General features: G+C 38.2%; 1 protein-coding gene and 1 pseudogene across 1 annotated transcript; both read left to right on the top strand.

Annotated features, from left to right (window-relative positions):
- The window catches only part of LOC149254834 (monooxygenase 2-like), a 35,268-nt pseudogene extending 16,942 nt beyond the window's left edge, over positions 1-18,326 (top strand).
- Positions 18,327-18,910: 584 nt separating this feature from the next.
- On the top strand, positions 18,911-20,030 carry LOC149254833 (GTP-binding nuclear protein Ran1B-like). Its single transcript, XM_089454846.1, has 6 exons — positions 18,911-18,925; positions 19,008-19,096; positions 19,308-19,397; positions 19,507-19,686; positions 19,776-19,847; positions 19,961-20,030. The coding sequence occupies exons 1-6, from the start codon at positions 18,911-18,913 to the stop codon at positions 20,028-20,030; spliced, it is 516 nt and encodes a 171-aa protein (XP_089310972.1).
- Positions 20,031-23,606: the final 3,576 nt, after the last annotated feature.

Below are 23,606 nucleotides of genomic sequence, written 5' to 3'. Positions count from 1 at the left end.
ACCACAAGACTGATGTAAGCAAAATATACTACCATACTACCGATGGAGCTTTATAACTTAGCTCATTGTAGTATTTACAATGATCAACATTCTAAGAAGCAAATCATCATGAAAATATAACAAACATAACATCATAATGACATGAAACCCATATCGATTATTGGAGCTTTATAACATAGCTCATTGTAGTATTTACATCCATATACATATGTACATATACCAAACATCACCAAGCCATACCAAAACATATACCGAGACATATACCAAACAACATACCAAAACTACTTTTCCTCAACCAGAAAATAAAGAAGGATACATATCCCACATCTTATCTGTCATCTTTCATGTAGCTTCATCGGGCCCAAAGTGCTTCCATTCCACTTTAACTTACTCAATTGCTCCGTTCTATAGCATGAGCACCTTTTTATACAATATACACCGAGGCTTCGGCTGCAATTCTCCATCTAGTTCCACCTGCAATACAGACCAGTCAATCACATGATCAACACATGAGGGCTTCACTCAATGAACCTTTAACCTATCATGTGTGTTCGTGGTATATTAAACAATTCCCTTAATTTGACTACATATTGGAAAATACCCCTAAAATTCACATTATTTAACCCCCTACCAATACAAACCCAATACACCTTCCCAATTCAAAAAACCCCTACTTCCACTGCATATTGTAGGTGTCCATTTTTTCATTATTATTTTTTATACCCCTTTATATTTTTTCATTAACTTTCAGCTCCATTTTTTATACATGCCAATATAAAAATCCTTTACCCCCTATATATCCCCCAATAAATTATGCCATTTTTTGCTCAATATTGTAATCGTGAAATATAGTGTCTATGCAGAACTTCTAGTCCCACTAAGATGGGTAGCTATCTTAGAAACAAACAGATTAAAGTTACTCTTATTTTCCTTTACGAGAAGTAGATAGGAGAGGAGCAAAGAATACCAACCTCGATCTCTCGCTTGGTTCCTTGCTTGTTCCTTCTCCTCTCTGACAGGTCTTTGCCGCTCCTTCCTTGATCACTCCGCTTCAATGAGTACCTGTAAAGTCAAAGCAGCATAATACCTCTAAAGTGCAGAGATCTACAATCGCAAACAATATAGGACCAGATATATATTGACCACACAAATGCATATATCATCAAACATACAAGAATGTGGAGGAAAACTTGAATAGCTTTATTGATAAAAGAGTAGAAGAGAGGATTACAACCAATTGATCTGACCCAACGTCATCCTCCCAGCATGAAAGCCCTTCTTCACCTCATGAAAAGCTTAGATCACCCAACACTATGAAATTCCACCAGGAAACCAACAACACTTCCTTACAAGATACAAGATTCCAGCCTTTGGATCTCTGGGATGAGGGATCCATATATAGATGATTGAAAGGGGGTGAGTCAGCTTCTGGGATTTTGATTAGTGTCTTCTCTCTGATAGTTCTTGATTCCACTTGGAGATTGATGATCTCTTACTCATCCCTGGGCGAATTCAGAGAGGCAAGTGTCACAGGAGAAGTTTCTGGAAGATTCCATGATCATCCACCTTGCAAACTGTCTCTGCCATTTGTCTACTCTCGCCCATCGCACCCTACAGAAGGGATTTTTAGTATACATCACACTTTTTACACTTGGCAGGTGAGATGCATCGCACCCTTTGCACTGGGCAGTCTGTATGGTCCAATTTTGACCAGTTCTGAGCAGTTTTCTGTGGAGAACTTCTGGGAGATGATGTAATCAATTGACCTTGTTCCTTTAGGGAATGAAACAACACTTTTAGGGACTTAGAAGCCCTCGATTTATGGACATATGTGTTTGGGGTTGTAGTGACCAAATATGTCTATAACAGTTGCTCCCTAAAGTATGAGGTCGAGAATCTTTTGATGTCGGGTGAAATGCTTTATCATGAGGATCCGAGGTTTTTCGAACTGTAAGGCAACCTGTAATAAGATACAATACAATACATTATCTTCATAGCATTTTCATGATCTAGCTGAGGCGGGCATTCCCATGCTCGGCTTTATAGATTCATTTTCATGTACATAGGATAGACAATCGTTTGTGTGGCAGACTGATGATTCTGATAGAGCCATCATCCTTTTGATTCGGATGATTATCTGTGCAGTAATAATGTACATTTGATGTCTTTATTTTCCTGAATATATCGTAGCCCGGATGGATGAAACTAGATCCAGGGTCTTGAAACTCGTCCAATCTTTGTCCGAAGTACAAGTCAATCCATGTGAAAAGTGTTCTGGAGTCGAACATGGAAAGACATCGCCTGATTACCAGCCAATGATGTAATATGTTAATAGGCGTGAGAGGAATCACCGATAATGATAATGACCCTCAAGGTACCACAGTACAATTCGCGTGGTGTGAAAATGAGACTTGGCGTTGAACACCATGCAAAATCTTTCGGTCAAAGGCCATTGATGTAAACCTGTCACTAGAAGTGAGAAACTTGCCATTGAGGCATGCAAGCTTCAAAGTACTAAAGGGTTGTTCCTAGGTCGACTTCCTGGATAATGAGTTGTCGTCGACAAGAAGTGACCTGTCGTAGGAGGGCCTTAATGAATCCCACATCTATGACACAGAACGGAGAAAATGATTTTGTGGACGTGAAAATGATCTGACGATACAGTGTTCAGGGTGGCGGTCATGAAGGAATGAAGCGTGAAGGTATTGTTGTGGGTGAGACACAAGCGGAATTGGTGAATTCTCTGATCGACTTTTCTTGAACATATCGGCGACACTGAAATGGATCGGTAGCGTTAACCCCAAAAATGGATGGTACGGTGGACCAATGGCTGTATGACTGGTGAATGGAATAACCCAACCCGACTCAATCATGGTGATGGAGTGAAAGTGTCATGTTCAAGAGCGACTCGCTACCAATAAAGTTTCTTCAAGTTTTCTTCCCAATTTTCCCTAGTCATTGCTGACCAGTACCTCTTTATTTTTTATCAAGCTTGAGGAGGATAACATATGCTTGTTCTATAATTTTCCCTTCGGGCAAACCCGTCGCTATGTTTTAACGAGCCTAGCGATAGTGAAACTCATTCTTGTTTGCATGGACAAGTTTGTCGCTATTGGTTTTAACGAGTTTAACGACAAAGACAACTCGGTCCTTTTTCAATTTTAGAGAGTCTGAAAAGGGACGAAAAGAAAACTCCAGTAATCATTTTTCGTCATATAATCCCTTAAGTCCGAAAAAGTATAAAATAATACGAAAGGGATGAAGTTTCGATCATTTTAACGAGCCGAACAAGACAAGCGCTCGATCTTTTTGTGTAATAATTCCTCAGGTCCAAAAAGATTAAAATCTAGAAGAGTGATAGCACTTCCTATAGCTTTAACGAGCTGGAGAGGCAAATTGCTCGGTAATCTTTTCATATTTTACGAGTTAGATGAAAAGAGCTTTAAAGGAGACTCGTCTTTGAGGAATGAGCGATATTTTCGGGTAGCAGCTAATTCCAGGTAAGGTTTGGAATTTTCCAATCATGACAGTGTCACAAGGATGGCTAACAGAATCACTCTTTGCAGCTGTTCCTCAAAAGGGGTAAACAATCAAATGGAGGTGAATGATCGGCCAAAACATAGTGGAGGTGATGGTAAGAACACGACCAAGGCTCAAAAGCTGATGATAATGCATTCACAATGGTTATTTACTGGAGGTTGGTTCATTTTTTAATGAGCTTAAACTCTGGGGAAATGTTTGCTCATCGCTAAGGTTTAATTTTCAACGAGCTTGAACTTTGCATAAAAACTACTCGTGATAATGGTCATTAATATTCGACCCATTGATAACACTATGTTCTTTTGATAGTCGTACCATCTGCTCAACTGCTCCATCAAATTGATTAGAAATGAAAATACATGCTTGAAAATGAGTTAAAATACTAATTCCCTACGCGAATTACGTGAAAAGTAACTTAAAAGTAGAATTTACCTCTCATTTTACCATTTCATTTGAACTTGAGGTTGTTGGAGCTTTGGAGGTGTTTTCCCCCTCGATTTTCACTAAATGATTCCGGGAGATTCTGTGGATGATTCTTGGCACCGTCTAGACCAGGTAGGAGCTAAACCTATGCTCTTCAGTTTCATTCTTTCCTTTTTGAATTCTGAGCATGTTTCCCTATTTTGCTGAGCCCCTGGGGTTTGAACAGTTTTCCCTGGCCCCATCGCACCCTTTCTATATCGAAAGGTGCGATGCATACTGGACTGGCCACTGGCCAGTCAGTATGCATCGCTCCCAGTACACTACTGGGGGTGCGATGGGCGTAAAGAGGGAAACTTGTGCATTGATATTTCGTGGAAATTTTGCCTGTTTTTGCCAAATCAGGATCCTGACTCTTCTCTTGTCTGTTTTCAGGGATTCATCGAATAAAAATGGTCGTTACATGGTGAGAACGTGAGCATGAAGAAGAGGACATGGTTTCTTTACATGATCCAGGTATGGTAACTGCATTACGAAACTGTGGTTTGCTCAAGTTCTTCCGCATCTCTAGCATGAGGCAGCAAATAAACTTGTTGCAGTATTTCCTCAATGCAAGGGATCCTACCAACCAGGTGTTCCAGATCAGAGGCAAATCCATCCCCTTGACCGTTGTGGACATCTATTTTTTGATCGGTTTATCGAGGCGTGGCGCCCCTCTTTCATTATCAGGTTCTGCTCGTGGGGGCGAATCCATGAGAGATTACATTCGTTGGTACTGTAGAGAGGGATCTCAACCGAGTAGGGATGGCAAGATAAACATCCGAGATGTCACTAACTGGTCCTTGAGAACCATCCTGTTCACCTTTACTAGATTGGCAGGTAGTGTGGCTCTTCACTTGGCCAACGGGTCTTATATGCAGTATGCCTTAGAAGTCCTCGAACCGAAGGTGTTCAACTGGTGCGACGCAGTACTTCTAGTAATAAAAGAACAACTTACCAAGGTGAAAAATGGACGATCTAAGAACTTTGGCTATGGTTCCATTTTGACCGCTTTCACCTTGGAGAAGATCCCACTGATGCAGCCACAGTACATTTCACTTGGTTTGCCGCCACCGACTGAGCCACGGATGCCGAGATGGGTTGACCTTATGGCTCGACATGCTGGTGAGCCACATGTTTCCTTCTCTAATGCTTTCTTTGAGTGGTTCAACTGTCAGGAGATGGTTTATGCTGAGTGTCCATATGCTGGTATGGATTTTCGGGGTGACCCAGATTTGGTGCTGCCGACAGGTGAGCAGTGGGGTGCTATAGGTAAAATTTCTGACCATATCACTGTTCATTGTTTTTATAATGTTTGTGTTCTTTCTTTTATTAAGACTAATCAAAACTCATGTTCTCATGCAGATATTGGACCGGTGCTACCAGCAGTGCGCTTGAGAGCACCAGCTGCTGTTCCAACAGAAGAGGTTGTAGGGAGGGCCATCTTTCACGACCTAGATGTGGCCGAGACTCTTGCAGCATTGCAGGAATAGATCGAAGGCCTCACTCTCGGTATTCCAGATGTGAGGACTGACGAGCTGCCTCTGAGATTACAGCAGCATACTACTGGTGTGCCACGTCGATGGACTAGGCTTTTACGCATGATTACACAGGTGATGACTTGCTATCACCAGCACCATTAGACTAGGGTGCCCCCTAGTATTTTGAGTTTTTGGGTCATTTGACTGATTTTGTCTTGGACATGGAACACCATATGTAAACCATAAATATTTATATATATATTTTTGATTTTCAGAGCTTGGTTTTGGTTAAGTTATATGATCCTAACGTAGATATTGATGAAATGCTTTTCTTTTATAAATGTCACAAATGTCTATCTAACACATAATTTGCCAATGAATCTGTTAATGTGTTTAAATTTCTGGAAATATGTTGATATTGGATAGAATCGAACTATCTTTCCAAAATCTTGACCCTTAGGAACATGCGATAGATAGCCGGATTCTGTACAAAATAGATATCGGTGAGCTGTAGAATGACGAGCTGTGAGTCTAGCCTGACAACAAGTCGGCGTATGCCTCACGTGATGGTATTAGAGAGGAGTTCTATCAACGCGTTGTATTCAGCGATGTTGTTTGTTGATCGACCAAGACACACCCCTCTGAAACTCATAACTCGCCGCTTGGATCAAAGATGGCCCAGGCCGCGGAAGATAGGTTCGGTGAACTATGACTCGCTCCGACGGCATATCCAACAAATGATTCCAATAGGTTCGACATCTGCAACAAATTAAAAAGTGGATTACCTAACCAAAACAATTACTCTTAGCGAAAACAAAAAATGTAACAAAAGCATAGGGGTTACTACACTAAGTTAAGCATAGTAACGCTTAAGGTACAACCCTTTGCGGGGTTGCGCCAGCGGAATCCCATCATAATCAACTAACTCATAGGTTCATTTTGCTAATACACGCTTAACAATATAAGGGCCCATCCATAAAGACTTGAACTTACCTGCTCCCAACTTATCAGACTCCTGGTCGTAAAGCAAGACCAGGTCACCTTCTGAGAAGACACGGAGTTTGACATTTTTGTCAAACTGCGCCTTGACTCATTTCTTATGGGTTTCATTAGCCAAGGCAGCATCTCGACAGGTTTCATCCAGTTAGATTAATTCCAAGAAACGAGCCTCCTCTTCTGAAGTTCCGGGGAGAAGGTCGACTACGAGCTTGAGGGATGAGATTTCGCATTGAACCGATAAGATTGCTTCCAGGCCATACACCAACTGAAAGGGCGTAAACCCGGTTGCATTCCTCACCGATTTCCGGTATGCCCATAAGGCTGAGTATAGGATCAGGTGCCAACTCTGTTTATGGACTTCAATCATCCTTTGGAACATGCACTTCAGGACTTTGTTCATTGCCTCAACTTGTCTATTGGCTTGCGGGTAATACAGAGTAGAGCTCTCGTGGGAGAGTACTAATTTGGCAGCCAACTCAACCATCATGTGATTGTGAAAATGTGATCCATGATCTATGACTATAGCCTGTGGCACACCGAATCTGGAGACTACATGATTGAAAAAGAAGAGAGCAGTTGTTTCGCCACTGTTGTTTAATGTAGGCATCGCCTTGGCCCATTTCGTAAAATAGTCAACTGCGACTATGATATACCCATGCCCGCCGGCCGAGGTGGGGTTACATGTCATGAAGTCTATGCCCCATTTGGCGAATGGCCCAACAACGACTACTAGCTGCAGAGGTGTAGGTGGGATTCTGGTTTTGCGATCGAAGATTTGACAAGAATGGCAACTTCTGACTGCGGTTATGTAATCCTTGAACATTGTTGGCCAGAAGTATCCTGCTCGCAAAATCTTTTGAGCTGTAGTGTAGCCAGATTAGTGTCCCCCACACGCGCTTGAATGGAAATCATTCAAGACTTTTTCAGCCTCCTCATGGGTGAGGCACCTCCGCAGAACTGTATCGATACCATGACGGTAAAGCATATCACCAACGATCATGTAGTCTTTTGCTTGGTATCGAGTACGCCGCAGCTATGAACAGGAGGTATTAGACCTATATTTTTGGGTTTGGAGATAGATGATTATATCTCCATACCATGGATTGCTTGAAGATATCAGAAACAGAGATTCATCCACAATTGTTGTATTGGATGTCGAATCGTTGGACGACGATGGGAGATCGCATAGTAACTCCGCGAATACCAGGGCTTTCTTTGATTTGGATTTTATGAATTCCAGATCAAACTCTAGTAAGGTAAGCTTGAATATTGTCTTTTATATGTTCAATTATCTTATATTCCTTATTATATTATGCTAATTTATGTTTGTGGAATGCAGGCAATCGCTAAAGTCATTCCAACCCCTATAACACCTTATAATACATCTAAGGTAATGATAGTGGTAAAACTTGATCAATATTTTTGTGCATTTAATTAACTTATTTCACTATATATATTTATTAATATCTGTCTTTTTACTAATCCTGCATTTTGTTGGCATGCAAGATTCATTTATGCCCCTCAATACAACCAATGTTGGCATGCAGGGATCATTAATGCCCCCATATACATCTAATGTTATGCAAAATGTAAGATTTAACCATTTCTTTGTGTGAGTTTGATTATGTTATTTGTTGAGAAATCTAGGGCATATATTTAATAAAGTTTTTGCACAACGACTCCATGATTTATGAGGTGTTACGAAGAGCTACATCATGCCTTCAAATGGATCACCCCATCCATTTTTTTCTTCTTGTACATACAATACTATTTTAACAAGTAACCCAAGCAATATATTATTCCAAAACATGATGTCAAGTTACTTTTCTAGGGTTTTTATGTAATCAAGAGGCCTTTTTAGGGTTTCTTAAATTCAAACCTTAGATCATACTCTTTTCCCTTTATGTCATTCTAGAGTTTATCCCATGCCCTAGAAATCAAATCATAGGGAACAAATACTTAAGATTAAGGTTTCTAAATACTAGGGTATTTCTTAAAATATAAACCCATAAATTCAACCCTACTACATCTTATGATGGACCCTTTAAAAGAAAATTATTATACATACCTCATGGACACCTATCTGTACTGATTAGTATTTAGTAAACAACACTACATGGTAAATAGCAGAGGCCCCTTTATAAAAACCACTTACAGCGAGTACTCCCCTCCGCTCACAGCCTGTTGTTTCAACATACAGCTGTTACAACTCAAGGAGGACAGGAAGTTGTAAATACATATGGTAAACCAGAAATAGCCCAAATTATTCATCATGATCCTGAAAGGTGTGCAAGTGTTTAGCTAATCCGACATCAAGATGTTGACAACCGTAAGGTTGGAGGGCCATTGTTGCTCAAATTCATCAATGTAGATATGTTGATGAAGGTATGACCAGAGCTTACTTATATTGAACCATGTGAAGGGATTCAGGGGAGAAATGGTGACCAAATCTTCCATAATGTTGGGTCTTGAAGAATCTGATAAAGAGATAAAGCAAACAATGAATGACACATGTGCTATGGGTGTTGATATCCTTACAATGGAATAGTATTTGCAGCCCATGGCTTTCAAAGAACGAAATTTGATTAGTATTGTTGATACAGGCTCTGGAAAAACAATGGCATATCCTTTACCTGCAATTGTTCATGTTAATATGCAACCTTATCTAGCTTCAGATTCTGAACCCTGAATGCGAGCATTCTTGCATTCATAGTCGCTGCATTATTACTTATGGAAGCTTACGCACACCTTTCATGAAGAAAAGATTATGGTGCTATTACTATTGAGGAAGCTAACTCCAAGACAATATCCTAATTATTTTGATTAACATCGTTGATTCTTTGGGTGAGATTAGAATCTGGATAAATATGATGCCAAAAAGAAACTGCTTTGAGCACATTGTAGCTAAACTCCAATTCATGTGTAAATCACACTAGTTCTGGATCAAGGATTGTGAAAGTAGGTTTACTATGGGATAGTTTTTGGTGTTGAATCATTAGGTCTCAAAAGATACAGGCCTGTAATATTGGTTAAGAGGTGCTTCAATTTCCACTGTTTTAGACCTGTAGCACTCAAAGGAAGACATAAATCATGCCAAGAATATTGTGGCCAATAACACTGGACGGGTGAGGAAAATCACACAATTATAAACTTGTAATGTCAATAGAGAAGGGGTTAAAATATGTAGAGTGCCCCAATCCAGATCCACCGCATCTATTCAGCTACCACAGCTTTATCACATAGATCTTGTATATACAACATGAAAGGGTATTCAGATTTATTTACGAAAAATCGAAATCAATCTTAGATGCCTTATAAAGTATTGGTTTGGCCGTAGATTCAATGTGTGCAAGGTCAAGTTGCAGATTGGGTATGGGCATCTTTTAGAGCCCATTTTTTATACAGAGACAACAACTCTGAGCGAAAATAAGGAAAATTCGTTTGTCATGCTTCCCTCATCTTAGAGATGTTGACGTTGATGTTTTGTTGGCCAGAACATTATTGAGGTGGAGAAGCTTAGGATGATTGGTTTCATTGTTTACTTCATTGATTCAAGGGCATTGATGTAATAGCAACTATTAAGGAAAATGCCCCAAGTATTTGTGTTGTATATAAAATATCACAAGGCATGTTGGCTTTAGTTCACCCAGCTTCATCTACAATGTTCGAAATTGGCAGTTTAGAATATTTTAGAGATCATTCCAGTTGCAGTTCATATAGAAACAATTTGAGCTCTCTCAAGACAACTGTTTTCTTTAACAGCATGAGAGGTGGTCATGAAAATGACAACATCTCATGTGATTATGAAATAGCATCTACATTAGAGAAAGTGAATGAACCTTTGTCACAAATCTAGAAAAACATTATGATTGAGCTAGAAGGTTAAGGCTTGAACACAAGCATACTCTAGGTATGTTTGTTGTAGCCCAGGAAGAATCACTAAATAAAAAAAGATCAAATCCAATGAACTAGCTCTCCAAAGGACAGAAGGGAGAAGGAAAGCACAGGAAGCACATGCATCTACTCATCAAGGATACAAAATATACTCAATAGAAGAAATTTAATTTGCCACAAATTTTTCATCTGAATCATTCAAGATAGGAGAGGGAGGTTGTTGCAGTCCACAAGGGAAGTTTGCAACATACCACAGTGGCCATCAAAGTTCTTAGAAGTGCAGCAGCTCAAGAAATACAACAACAATTTCAACTTTTGCTACTTTTGCTTGGAGCTTGTCCTAAGCATGGGTGTTGGGTCTATGAATATATGGCAAATGATAGCCTAGAAGATTGTCTATACTGCAAAGGCAACAGTACTCCCTTTGCATGGTTTTCATGCTTCAGTGTTGCTTGGGAAGTGGCATTTACAGGATTTTTCATCACAGTGCCAAGCCAAAGCCGATTGTTCATCATGACTTGAAGCCTGCTAATATCTTGCTTGACCACAATTTATTAGCAAGATTGGTGATGTGAGTCTTGCTAGGCTTGTGCCTACAAACACTACAACCAGGGTAACAGAATACAAAGACACCATCCCTGCAGGTACATTTTGTTATATTGATCCAGAAAACTAAAGGACTGGTATCTGTGTACCCATGTCTGATTTCTATGCTCTGGGAATATTATTTCTGCAATTGCAGATAGCAAAACCACCCATCACTCTGACACATGCAGTTGAAAGAGTAATTGAAAATGACTGATTTCAACAAATTCTGGACAGTAATGCTGGAGATTGGCCTCTTAAGGAGGCATTATAATTATTAATTAGCAATGTTAGGATTGAAATGTGCAGAGTTGTAGCGCATGGACATATCAGACTTGGAAAAAGATGTTCTACCAGTACTAGAGAAATCCAAATCCCTGACTGATGGTGGAAGTTTTGTAAATGAGAGTTGTCTAACATAGGTGGCAGAGATTGCCTTATTAAGTTGATAAAGTTTCAAGGAAAAATTTAAATAGTTTCAGTTTTAAAAGGCAGAGGATCAGCAGTCAAGTGAATCAGTTCCAGATTTGGAGGAATAGCATCAGCATAATTCCAAATTTCCAGTGATTAAAGATTATCAGTCATAGAGTCATTTCGCTATTTGAGGACATTTCCAAATTTTCAGAGATTACATGAGAATATTCAGGCAGCATTAAGAGCATTCAAAGGATACAGTTGGCATATTATGCAGCAGATGTGAATTTGGTCCAGATTTGAAGGCATTCAGTTCTCAATTCTTTACACCTTCCTGGAACAAATCAGAAGTATTTTTTATTTTTAGCAGTGTTGAAAATATCGGTATTGGCAAAATATCATTGAGGGTCCTTAAAACATCTTATCGGCAATATCGGCGAAAATATCAGCAAACATAAAAAATCATTTTTTTTCAGATTTTTAAACATTAGCCGATATTTTCAAAACATGGCGATATTTAGCCAATATTTTCAAAACATGGCGATATTTAGCCAATATTTTCAAAATATGGCAATATTTAGCCGACATTTAGGCAAAGATTTTCAAAATATCGTGATATTTTCAAATGTGAAAATATCGCAATATTTACCTGCCGAAATATCGTTTGCCTGAAAATATCGCGATATTTGCGATATTTCGCCGATATTATAACACTGATTTTTAGCATATCGTTAAATTTTTATTCCTGAAGATTATAACTGCTTCAAGATTATGCTTTGCTATATATTCTTTCTTTTTTATTGTAAAAGGGTTGGCTTTTGGGAACCTAAACTCTTGTATATTGTAACAGCCTGATATTTCAGAGTTTTTAATTAAAGATCTCTGGTTTTTGCTTTTGCCAGATTTTGTTTCATGTGTACGTGCTTTCCTGTGTCACATATTATTTTCATCATATATTTTGCAATTGTATCAATTATTGGGAAGGGTTAGGTTGAGATTCGGCTTCTCTGACATCCCCAACAAGGTTATGTTCAATTCTGGGCAGATTAAGTAAACATATTGTTAATTTTGATCTCCTCTGCATCTCTAGATTATTGTTATTGCACAATTGAAATTTATATTTTGTTGAGTTAATGAAGGATCTTCTCAGGCTTTTCAATCCTATCTGTTGATATAAGTGTTCGGACAGAGCATAAATGTTAGCTGATAGTCTCTAAAGTCTTCTACCCAGGCCTTCAAGTTGTTGATTAGTCTGTCATAGTTGGATGCTGGCACTTTGAATGGGTCTCTTAAAGGGAGGGTTTATTTGTTAAGCAGGGATTTGTGACTCATTAGCAACCACTCTTCCAAAAACCCCTAAATCTGACCATTATGCTTGATAGGCTGCTGTTTAGTGATGGGGAACAACAAAAAGCCTTGTAACATTGAGGAAGCCCCCTCTGGTTCAAGGGCCAGCTTCAACCTAAAGCAGATTGAGTTGCTTGGCGTAGTCTCCAACCAATAAACTGCCTTCAAGAAATAGAAACAACAACGCCTATCAAGGAACTCTCAAAGAACATCCCAGCCCCTATGAAGCGATAAACTACTCATCATTAGCGGAGGATTATATTATCACTATTACTCTATAAATCAATGAAGCTTATTAAGCAAGCCATGTTAAATGAATAAAAAGGCAAATATGGGGCTTGGAAAAAAAAGGCAAGGGAGGGCACATTAAGCAACTAAGCGCTCCCTCTACAAAGGCACTCATGGACAATGAATTTCACATAACCTAGTGTAAGACTATGACACCTTTCATATAGTAAACCCCAAGCCATAATGCCTAGCACTTCTACCTATCATTTAAAAGGGTTGACTTAGAAACTATTCCTCCCTTTAGCGTTTGAAACATCTAATAGGGTCATGTGATAACCCTCCCATACCTAAGTATGGTAAATTGTGCATGATCATAAGCTAGTAAGACATTTAAATATGATGTTTGTGTGAAGTGTGACACCTTTCATGAAGTAAACCCCAACCCATAACACCTAGCACTTCTACCTATCATTTAAAAGGGTCGACTTAGGAACTATTCCTCCCTTTAGGGTATGAAACATCTAATAGGGTCATGTAATAACCCTCTCATACCTAAGTATAGGAAATTGTGCACAATCATAAGCTAGTAAGACATTTAAATATGATATTTGTGTGAAGTACTTTGATGGCTTTGACATTGAGTATGGTCCACCATGATGCATTTATGGTTCTTGAACCAATGATGTTGATCTCACTTGATTCTTTGAGTATGTGTTAGATGATTCTTCCAAGCACAGCCAAGATCCCTTAAGGGATGATATGATACTTCTCCAACTCTTCATAGATGATGTCCAACCATTTTGATGATGACATAGAGAATTTTGACAAAGGAAGTTGGGCACCTTTTGAGGGACGTTGACCTTGGAGGTGACTTGGCATAGTTGATGAGACCCTCCCTCAACCTCAAGAGCTTGGATGTTGGTGATCTAGGCTAGGACGTTGCTTGGAGATTAGTTATGCCCAGGAGATGACAGGCACTCTCAAGCTAACATTGTACCTTCTTCATGAAGAGATGATTGAGGATGATGATGACTTAGTATCCCTCTGAAGGTGATTTCACACCTTCTACCTGTTGAATTTTGTAGCTATGGTCGGTCTTCATAATTTATATTTTAGCCCTTGAAATATGTAGTGAAAATGTAAGACATGTTCTTCATGTCATTATTATTGATTAGCCCTTGAAAAGATATTTCAAAGCTCAAAAGAGAAGACTTTGAATTTTGAAATTTGATTTTTTGGCTCCAAACTTGTTAAGTAGGACTTCCTTCAAGTCAAGTCAACCCCAGTGAAGAGACACCCATTCGAACAGGCAGAACACTATCTACAGAGCACTCGACCTCCTCCACAAGGCAACATTCAATCTCTCTCACAAGACAAGATATATTCTGGGCATCACTAAGGATTTATGGGCATCACTAAGACTGTTGCAGGTCCTAAATTTTATTATTTGTTTGATTATGATAAATTTGATATGCTTATATTTGTGTTGTATGTAGATTACCTGGTCCTAACAGTTAGTTTAAAAAACTCTATCCCATGATGCAATAAGAAATTGGCAAGTGAAGTTGACATGAAGGACATCAACCTCATGTGTTATTTCTTGGTCTCGGAGGTTTGGCTCAGTTGAGGTGAGTTGGTCCTCAAACAGGGGTAAGTAAGCAATTGAGATTCTAAAGAAGTTTCAGATAATGGACAATAAACCCTAGGCTACTTTTATGATAAATATTTTGAAGTTTTCAGTAGATTCAGATTCAGATTTGGTTGATTCCTCAATGTACAAAAAGTAGATAGGTTCCCTAACATATATGGTAGACTTTAGTAGTCAAATTTCTATGTGGATGAGATCCCTTGTCTCACAAACAAGGGAGCATCATACACCAATTTAGTGTCCAACTTGGCTATTAATATATGGTTGAGCTGAGGTTGCTGCAAATCTGCTGAAAAATGCATGTGCCATCCTTAGATGTGTTTTTTCTGTCCAATTCAGTTCAAAAATTATTTTCTATCATAGCAGTTTTGCAAATGGTTTTTATTATTCTGGATTGAAATGAAAAAGTAAACCTCTAGCTCATGTACCTGCTTTTTATTTGGCTATGCTTTTATAGATCAATGTCTTACAATGTTTCCAGTTAGCCTACTCTGTTTTCATTTATCAATTTCTTATGCTTTGTCCAGTTATTATTTGGTTGCTTGCCTATATGTCCTTGAAATATTCTTGGATTTTTATCTCATATACAAACATAAGTTTTTGGTTTTGATCGTTTATGTAATTCACCCAATTGTAGGTCCAGTCAACTGTAATCTGCCAAGGATCAACTGGTAGGCCTGTTACACATTTAGTTGAAGCGAAGACACTTGTTTCACTGTATTCAAACATGACTCCACCTAGTGTTGATGGTCTAGCAAAGATACCTGTTCCACCTAGTGCTGAAGGTCCAAGAAACGGAGGAGAATCACGCTTTCCTCATCCACCTCTGAATGAAAGGATTCTTTCATCTCTATCGCGATTCGACATATACTCAATGTGTATACTTCTGTCCATTTTATCTTGCGCTGAGTGGATGTATGCCCAGGGTGTCTTTATATCCTATTTTAATGTTTCGCTGCAATTCCTGTATACATGTTGTACATCCACCATTGTTTACATCCAACACGGAACAGGGCTGCTGGTCATCCCTTTTGTTCAGGAGTTGGAGCATACAAAACACACACATCTATTTTCAGTTAGTCTTTAGCGAATGTCAGAGTCTCTTCATACAAATGCCCTCGCAATTGCTTTATTGAGGCTTGCAAGTGATGATGGTCAATGTTTTTTTCTATTAATCCTAGACTGCCAGCATTTCCAAACATTTTTGAGGTGCTACAAGTCTAATTCATGAAATTGTATATATTCGTATCGTTGATTTTGCTAGAAATCTAAGGTTGCCAACATTTCCATGCATTTTTTATTCTGCTACAATTCTAATTCATGTATACGCTCTATATGTACACCATTTTTCACATCCAACTGGGTTATAGGTATATACAATTGTTACACATTCATTCTGTTTATGAGATGGAGCGTGCACAACACATGCACTCTTCATTAAAATGCCTATGCTATTGTTTTATCAAGATTCATAAGGGAGGATGATCGATGTCTTGCTATAAATGTAAGGCTACTAGCATTTCCAAACCTTGTGACCAGAGGATGTGTTCTAAGCCTCCACAGGTTTTTAGTTTTTAGTTTTACCATTTACAGGGGGTTGATATAGGTGCACCCAGTGGACAGTTAGAAAAATGTCCATATTCATTTGAATATTTTCAAGATTACAATGACCGTAGGGCTCACTAGAGGGGTCTTCCATGGTAGATAGTCCATGCCATGCTAGAATATGGACTCCTAAAAGGTGTGAACCCTGAGTTTAACCAATATAAATTCAAAATCATATAAGCCAATTCTTATTGGGCACAACATTCTTAACATTCTTTGCAATCACAGCACCTATGAAACCTAGTATCCAAAAACAACATAATAAAACAGAGGAGAAAAAATATGGCTATCCAGATTGATATCAGGTAGCTTTTTATTTCGCATCTAGAGGGTACCTTAAACTTCTATTTTAAAAAAAAATCTCACTTACATTGGATGTTTTCTTGATTTGCCCATTTTGTTATCCAATGCTTCTCGTCTCAAATCCCTCACTTTTTAGTCTGGTTGGTTCTTTCAGATTAATGCTTCTGCTTCTCTGTTTCAGCTTTAATGCTTCACCTGCTACTTCTTTGTCTAGGGTATACCTGTTTGTATTCTTTATTTCTGTTCCTGGTCATTTCTGCATCTAGGAGATGGCTTCAGCACTCCCTCATTGCCACTATGACATGATGTACTTTCTATCCCATTAACTATTTTGGTCATCTTTTTTTCACATGCTTTGTAATACTAAGTACTTTTCCTGTCTATCAGTGGAAATCATGAAGTTTGATGCGTGCAAAGGAGTGTGCTTCTGGATACCCTTGCAAAAGAATTGGCTCCAGGAACGATCAGATTCAATGCTAAAGTTGTTTCCATTCAACAGTCTACAGATTCTTCTTTAACTATAGTAAAACTGGGAGATGGAATGCTTATCAAAGCTAAGGTAGCATCTTAAATCCAAACTTCTGACTCCCATTTGAAGTAGTAAAACTTGGGCGTAAATTTAGTAATGAATTGAATCCCCTCTTGCTAAACAAAGGTAATATTAATAACCCATATGCGCTGGTTTCTATCAGACAGGAATTTCTGTGGTGGTTTCTCTCATACACGAGTACTAGATGTCCTTTTGTATTTGAGAAAAAACGACAGGGGTCTGTTGAATGCAAGTTTGATCATTAAATCTATCTTCTATGTTATCATGTTTCTCTCAACCATTTGGAATTTGTTTCTACTCACAGGTACTGATAGGTTGTGATGGAGGGAATTCTGTAGTCGCTGAATGGCTGGGTCTTCCAGCCCCTAGTCTTTCTGGGAGATCTGCTATTAGGGGATTGGCAACATACCCTGAAGGACATAAGTTTGGGCCAAAGGTGCAGCTATTTTGGGGAGAACATTTGTGGGCAAGTTTTGTTCCATGCAATGAGAAGGATGTTTACTGGTTCACAACCTAGAGTTCACTTCCTTGTGGTATAATATTATAGCACCCTTTGTTATAATTGTTCTATGGATCATGTGTAGGTGCAGGAAATCATCAATCTTAAAAATAGATTCTTCAAAAATTATTGAAACCTTCTATTATATTCCTTTCAGATAATTTTGAACAATTATGTTGCATTTGAATTTTTTATCTTGATATTATAATCCTCATATAGTAGTCACAAGCTCTGTGAACTATTTGACAGAAAATAACAAGAATATAAGGCATGCCTAACTGGATGTGTTGCAGATTCAAATATTGGACGTGATCCAAAGAGTATATTGGAAAATGCATTGGAAAGACTTCGAGACTATCCAGAGGAGATTCTGGATATAGTAAAGAAAACTCAAATAGACACTTTAACATTAACGCACTCAGCTTGAGGTGGCCATGGGCAGTGTTATTCGGAAAACTATGTAAGGGAAATGTCTGTGTTGCAGGGGATGCAATGCATCCTATGACTCCAGACTTAGTACAAGGTGGATGTTCTACACTTGAGGATGTAGTGGTGCTAGGAAGGTGCTTGGGAGAAGCAATGACAATCACGAATGGTCTAGAAGAAGACAAAAGAATTGAAGCAGCACTGAAGAAATATGTGGAGGAGAGGAGATGGAGAGCATTTGGGCTGATAAGTGGAGCATATATAACAGGAATAGTGCAACAAGGATCTGGGCGGCCCAACAAAAAATTACAAATATCAGATCCTATTTTTAGTGGTTCTGCAGTTTGATCTACAGTCTTTACCATAAATATGCCCATGGACAAAACTTCAAATATGATTTTCTTCATCAGCAGGCAGATCTTGGGTTGTGTAAATTAGAAAGATAATATAATGCCTTAAGCCTTAAGGAAAATCTTGCCATTTCCCCTTTCTTTCTCCTTACCTTCTTACAATCAGTTTTCTAATTAAATCACTCTAGGAGATTCAACCACCATTAATTGCATATACTTATTTTTTGGGATTCTAGTAACTGAATCTTTTCCTTGATATGAAGAATCTTAATCATGCCTTGTCATAATTCTCTTTGTTGGATCCTTTGGTAGAGGAGCGGTCTCTTGGGACTTTACGAAAGTAGTGTTTTTTGTCATCCTCTGCAGGTGTAGTAGACACCTGTTGATTGGAGCACTGTACATTTGAGCTTTTGGGGTGCCTTTTCAACTTTTTGTTTAAAAAGGTCCTACATGGATTTAAACTTGGATCGATCCCAAGAGAACTTTTGACTTATCAATTCTATTTTCCTGTGTTGATATGTATGTAGTGTGGGCTCAGTAGCAACACCTTTTAACCTCAATATCAATGACAATGGAGCAACTATGAGCCCTTTTTTGGTTCCTTTTTATCAACACTTTGTTTTACTCATTTATGTCTCTTTATTTTGAATTTTAATTTAATTTAATTTTGAATTTATAGATAGACCGTGTTATTGGTTGTTTTGATCAATACTGGTTTGCTTTTCCTGCTTATGTTGGCATTTTCCTTGTTGAATTGGCGAGGGTTCTGTATTTTTCCACTTATATTTATTTGAATTTTAATTTAGTTTAATTTTGAATTTATAGACAGACTGTGTTATTGGTTGTTTTGATCAATACTGGTTTTCTTTTCCTGTTTCTGTTGGCATTTTCCTGATTGAATTGGCGAGGGTTCCGTATTTTTCCACTTCTATTTATTTGTTTCCTTCTTATTTACTGATTGGGATTTTGTTTTTTGCAGTATTCATGGGAAATGTGAAGTTATCATGTTTGATGTTACTGCACGATTTAGTTACAAGAATGTCCCAATGTGGCACAAAGATCTTTGCAGGTATCTCTTTTGCAGAGGGGTTGGATCTCTAAGTAGAAATGAAGGTTCCTTAATTGTGTGGTGGCACAAATGCCTGAACCGATTAGCTAAATATCTTTGTGAATTTCAGGGTGTGTGAGAAAATTCCTATTGTTCTTTGTGGAAACAAGGTTGATGTGAAGAATAGGAAAGTGAAAGCTAAGCAAGTTACTTTTCATAGAAAGAAGAATCTTCAGTACTATGAGATATCTGCAAAAAGTAACTGCAACTTTGAGAAGCCATTCCTGTACTTGGCATGGAAGCTCTCAGGGTGAGCCTTTAATCTAGTTTCTGATGCTCCCTAATATGAATGTTATATTCAAAAATTTGCATTGATTCTATAATGGGTTATTTTTATAGGGATCCAAACCTTCATTTTGTGGAGTCATCTACTCTTGCTCCTCCTGAGGTTCAGATAGACCTTGCAACCCAGCAACAATAAGTAGAATGATATTTTATTATTATTTTTTGTTAACTTTTATTGAAATAATTTGTTCCATTTCTAAAAGATTGAAACTTTGGCTTACAATCTTTTATGTTGTCAGGTACAAGGCAGAACTTGTAGTAGTTGTGGCCCAACCCCTTCAAGATGACGATGATGATGCTTTTGAATAGCTTTGTTAAGATGCTTTTGCATATTTAGGGATTGGCGGATTCAATTAGTTTTGTATCATTGGAGTTTTCTCTTGAGTTTCGACATTTAATTCTGATTTTTATTCGGGGCTTAGAATATCATTATCGCATCTCTTTATATGTGATTTGGGTACTGTGTAGATGTTTTCATCGGTGGAGTTGGCTAAGCTATGTTAGTTCAACTCCATTACAGAGCTATTTTTATATGCTAAGACAGTTTTTTCCGTTATATACTCTTGCACATTTTGCACAAGAACTTTTTGTACTCTTCAAATATTTCAAGAATGCTCAAGTGCCTTTCGTTGTGTACTGTTGGGGGAAATGCTAGTTGCGATGATTATCTCTTGTAATATATTATGGCTTGTCAAAACTTTTTCTGAAAATTCTAGCTATGTCTGAGGATTTATTTTAACTCTAAAATTGGTTTACATAGTTGATAACTGTGGCTATCAAGCCTGCTTGGGTATTCTTGCGGGTATGTTGTCTGTCGAACACAAAAAGGTATCGCCATTTCATTAATTGGGCTCTCGATTGATTTCTGCATAAATATTCGCATTGTCTAAATGTAAATTTGTTTCCATTCAACAGTCTACAGATTCTTCTTTAACTATAGTAAAACTGGGAGAATGTGAAACTACTTTGAAAGAACATTCAAAATGATTTTATTTATTTTTTTTAAATAATTTTTTATATTGTCTCTAGAGAGACAATAGTTCGAATTATGGACATATAGTCTCTATAGAGACAATATGTTTTTAATCTCAGCTATTGTCTCTAAAAAGACAAAAATGTAATTGTCTCTAAAGAGACACAAATGAAGTTGTCTCTAGAGAGGCAAATGAAATTGTCTCTAGAGAGACAAATCAAATTGTCTCTTAATAGACAATAATTCTTGTCTTTATAGAGACAAATTTTTGAGACATTATATTTTGAGACACCCGCTTAAAGACAATATTTAAGACAATACACAAGTTTCTTTTTGTCTTATGTTAAGACAATTGACTCAAATATTGTCTTAAATATTGTCTTAAAACCCCCCTACATGCAGTAGTGTGAGGCAACAAATAGAACTACTATAGTTCCTTGTTCATGCATGGGATCCGACAGATTAGACTTTTCACAATAGGGACAAGATGGTCCCTATTACCATTGATGACATTTACTTTCTCACTGGACTGTCGAGGCGAGGTGCCCCCATCTCACTTTCTGGATTTGCCCGTGGAGGTGAATCAGTGAGAGATTATATTAGATAGTTTTGTCGGCCAGGTACACAGCCTAGTAAGGATGGGAAAATAAACATCAGGGATGTAGGTGATTTTCCTTTGAGAAAGATCCTCTTCACAATCACAAAATTGGCTAGCAGTGTGACACTACATTTGGTGAACAGATCTTATATGCAGTATGCACTGGAGTGTCTAGAGCCAAAAGTTTTCAATTGGTGCGAGGCTATGATTTCTTCACTGAAATAACAAATGACCAAGGTAAGAAGTGGTAAGACAAAGAATTTATTCTATGGTTCGATCTTAATCGATTTTACCTTAGAAATAATCCCATTGATGCAACCACAACATGTATCACTGGGTGTAGCTGGTCCTAGAGATACATGTACGAGGAGGTGGGTCGAATTGATGGATCGACATGCAAGTCAGTAAACAATCATTTTTTCCACTGCATTTTTCAGTTGGCTCGAGCGACAACACCTTGTCATCGAGGAGCATCCATACTCAGGGATGGATTTCGATGGAGATCCAGATTTGATTCTACCAGTTGGAGCAAAATGGGGTGCTATGGGTAAGTTGTTTAACCAAAGTGTTTTTTGATTTTTCAAGTTTCTACATGTTTTTTTTTTTAATGTTTCCCAGACTAAACTAAAATTACTCTTATGCATGCAGATGTTGGTACTGTTTGACCTATGGGACACCAACAGATTGTAGGTGGACCAATGTGGAGAAACATTAGGAGAGCAGTTTTCGAAGACTTGGATTTGGCTGAGACCTTAGTAGAGTTGCAGGATCACATAGAGGGGTTAACCCTTGGTATTCCAGATGTCCAAATTGAGGAGTTACCTATGAGGCTACAGCGCCACACTATTGGTGTTCCTAGCTGCTAGGTGAGGCTTTTGCGCATGATAGCACATGTTGTGACCTATTACCATGAGCACCACTAGATCTACTTAGGATATTTTGCATGCATTTTGAGTTTTTGGGTCAGATGACCAAACGTGTCTTGGACACAAATTTTTTAAAAACTTTTAAAACACCTATCTATTTTACTTTCAAATTTTTCTATGGTTATATGCAATCCTATTCAACTGATGATGTGAATTGAAAATATTACTTTTACATGTGTCGCAAATGTCTATTTAGCACATAATTCGCTAGAGAATTAGTTAATGTGTTAAGATTTCTAGAAATATATTGATATTGAATGTGTTCAAAATGTCTTTCCAAAATATGAACTCTAAGGAACATACGAAAAATTTTTTGATTATGGAGAGTATAAATGTTTGTTAGTTGTAGTACAACGAGTTGCAAGTCCAGCCTAATGATGATTCGATGAATGCCAAGTGAAATGGTGTCATAAAGTAGTTTAATCAACACGATATACTCAGTGATGTTGTTCGTACATCGACCGATACAAATCCCTTGGAAACTCACTAACTCGCCACTTGGAGCGAAAAGAGCTCATGTTGCAGAGGAAAAATTCTACGTACTACGACTAGCACCATCAACATAACCAACAAAAGGTTCCGAAGACTCCAACATCTGCAACAAATGCGAAGCAGATTACTAACCAGATAAAATCTCTAAAAGATACACACACACACATGCAATGAAAGCATATATACAGTGAGTTTTACTACACTTAATCAAGTATAGTAACGTTTGAGGTGCAGCCTGTTTAGGGGATGTGACAATGGAATCCCATCATAATCTACTAACTTGTAGGTACTTTTTTCCAGAACACGCTTGACAATATAGGGACCCATCCACATTGGTTCAAATTTCCCTACTCCAAGTTTATCAGCTTCTTGATCGTAAAGCAAGACCAATTCTCCTTCTGAGAAGATATGAGGCTTGACATTTTTATCATATTGCGCCTTAATACATTTCTTATGCGCTTCATTAGCCAATGCGACATCATGACGAGTTTCATCTAGATGGATTAATTCCAAGAAACATGCTTCTTCTTTAGAAGTGTCGAGTAACAGGTCAATCACAAGTTTGAGTGATGAAATTTCGCATTGTATTGGTAAGACTGCTTCCAAACCATACACCAACTGAAAGGGTGTGAATCCAGTTGCATTTCTCACTAAGTTTCGATATGCCCACAAGGCAGAGTACAGGATTAAGTGCCAGTTTCACTTATGAACCCCTATCATTCTCTAAAACATCCACTTCATGACTTTGTTGATGGCCTCAACTTGTCCATTCACTTGCGGGTAATAAGGGCTAAAACTATCATGTGACAGTCCTAACTTAGCAGTCAACTCAACCATCATGTGATTGCGAAAATGCAACCCATGATCTGTAACTATGGCTTGTGGTATACCAAACC

This window comes from Pinus tabuliformis, chromosome 7 (genome assembly GCF_031772625.1).
Source record: "Pinus tabuliformis cultivar Carrire ecotype Pingquan chromosome 7, CPIR1, whole genome shotgun sequence".
Lineage (NCBI taxonomy): Eukaryota > Viridiplantae > Streptophyta > Pinopsida > Pinales > Pinaceae > Pinus > Pinus tabuliformis.
The sequence above is the reverse complement of the archived record's forward strand: the minus strand, read 5'-3'. Positions and strand labels throughout refer to the sequence as shown.

What these genes read in the sequence shown, in the direction of transcription:
- LOC149254833 (XM_089454846.1), top strand. An exon ending in GTTGAATTGGCGAGGGTTCT is followed by an intron (nt 19,097 to 19,307) that starts GTATTTTTCCAC and finishes TGTTTTTTGCAG; the next exon opens with TATTCATGGGAAATGTGAAG. An exon ending in CAGATAGACCTTGCAACCCA is followed by an intron (nt 19,848 to 19,960) that starts GCAACAATAAGT and finishes TTATGTTGTCAG; the next exon opens with GTACAAGGCAGAACTTGTAG.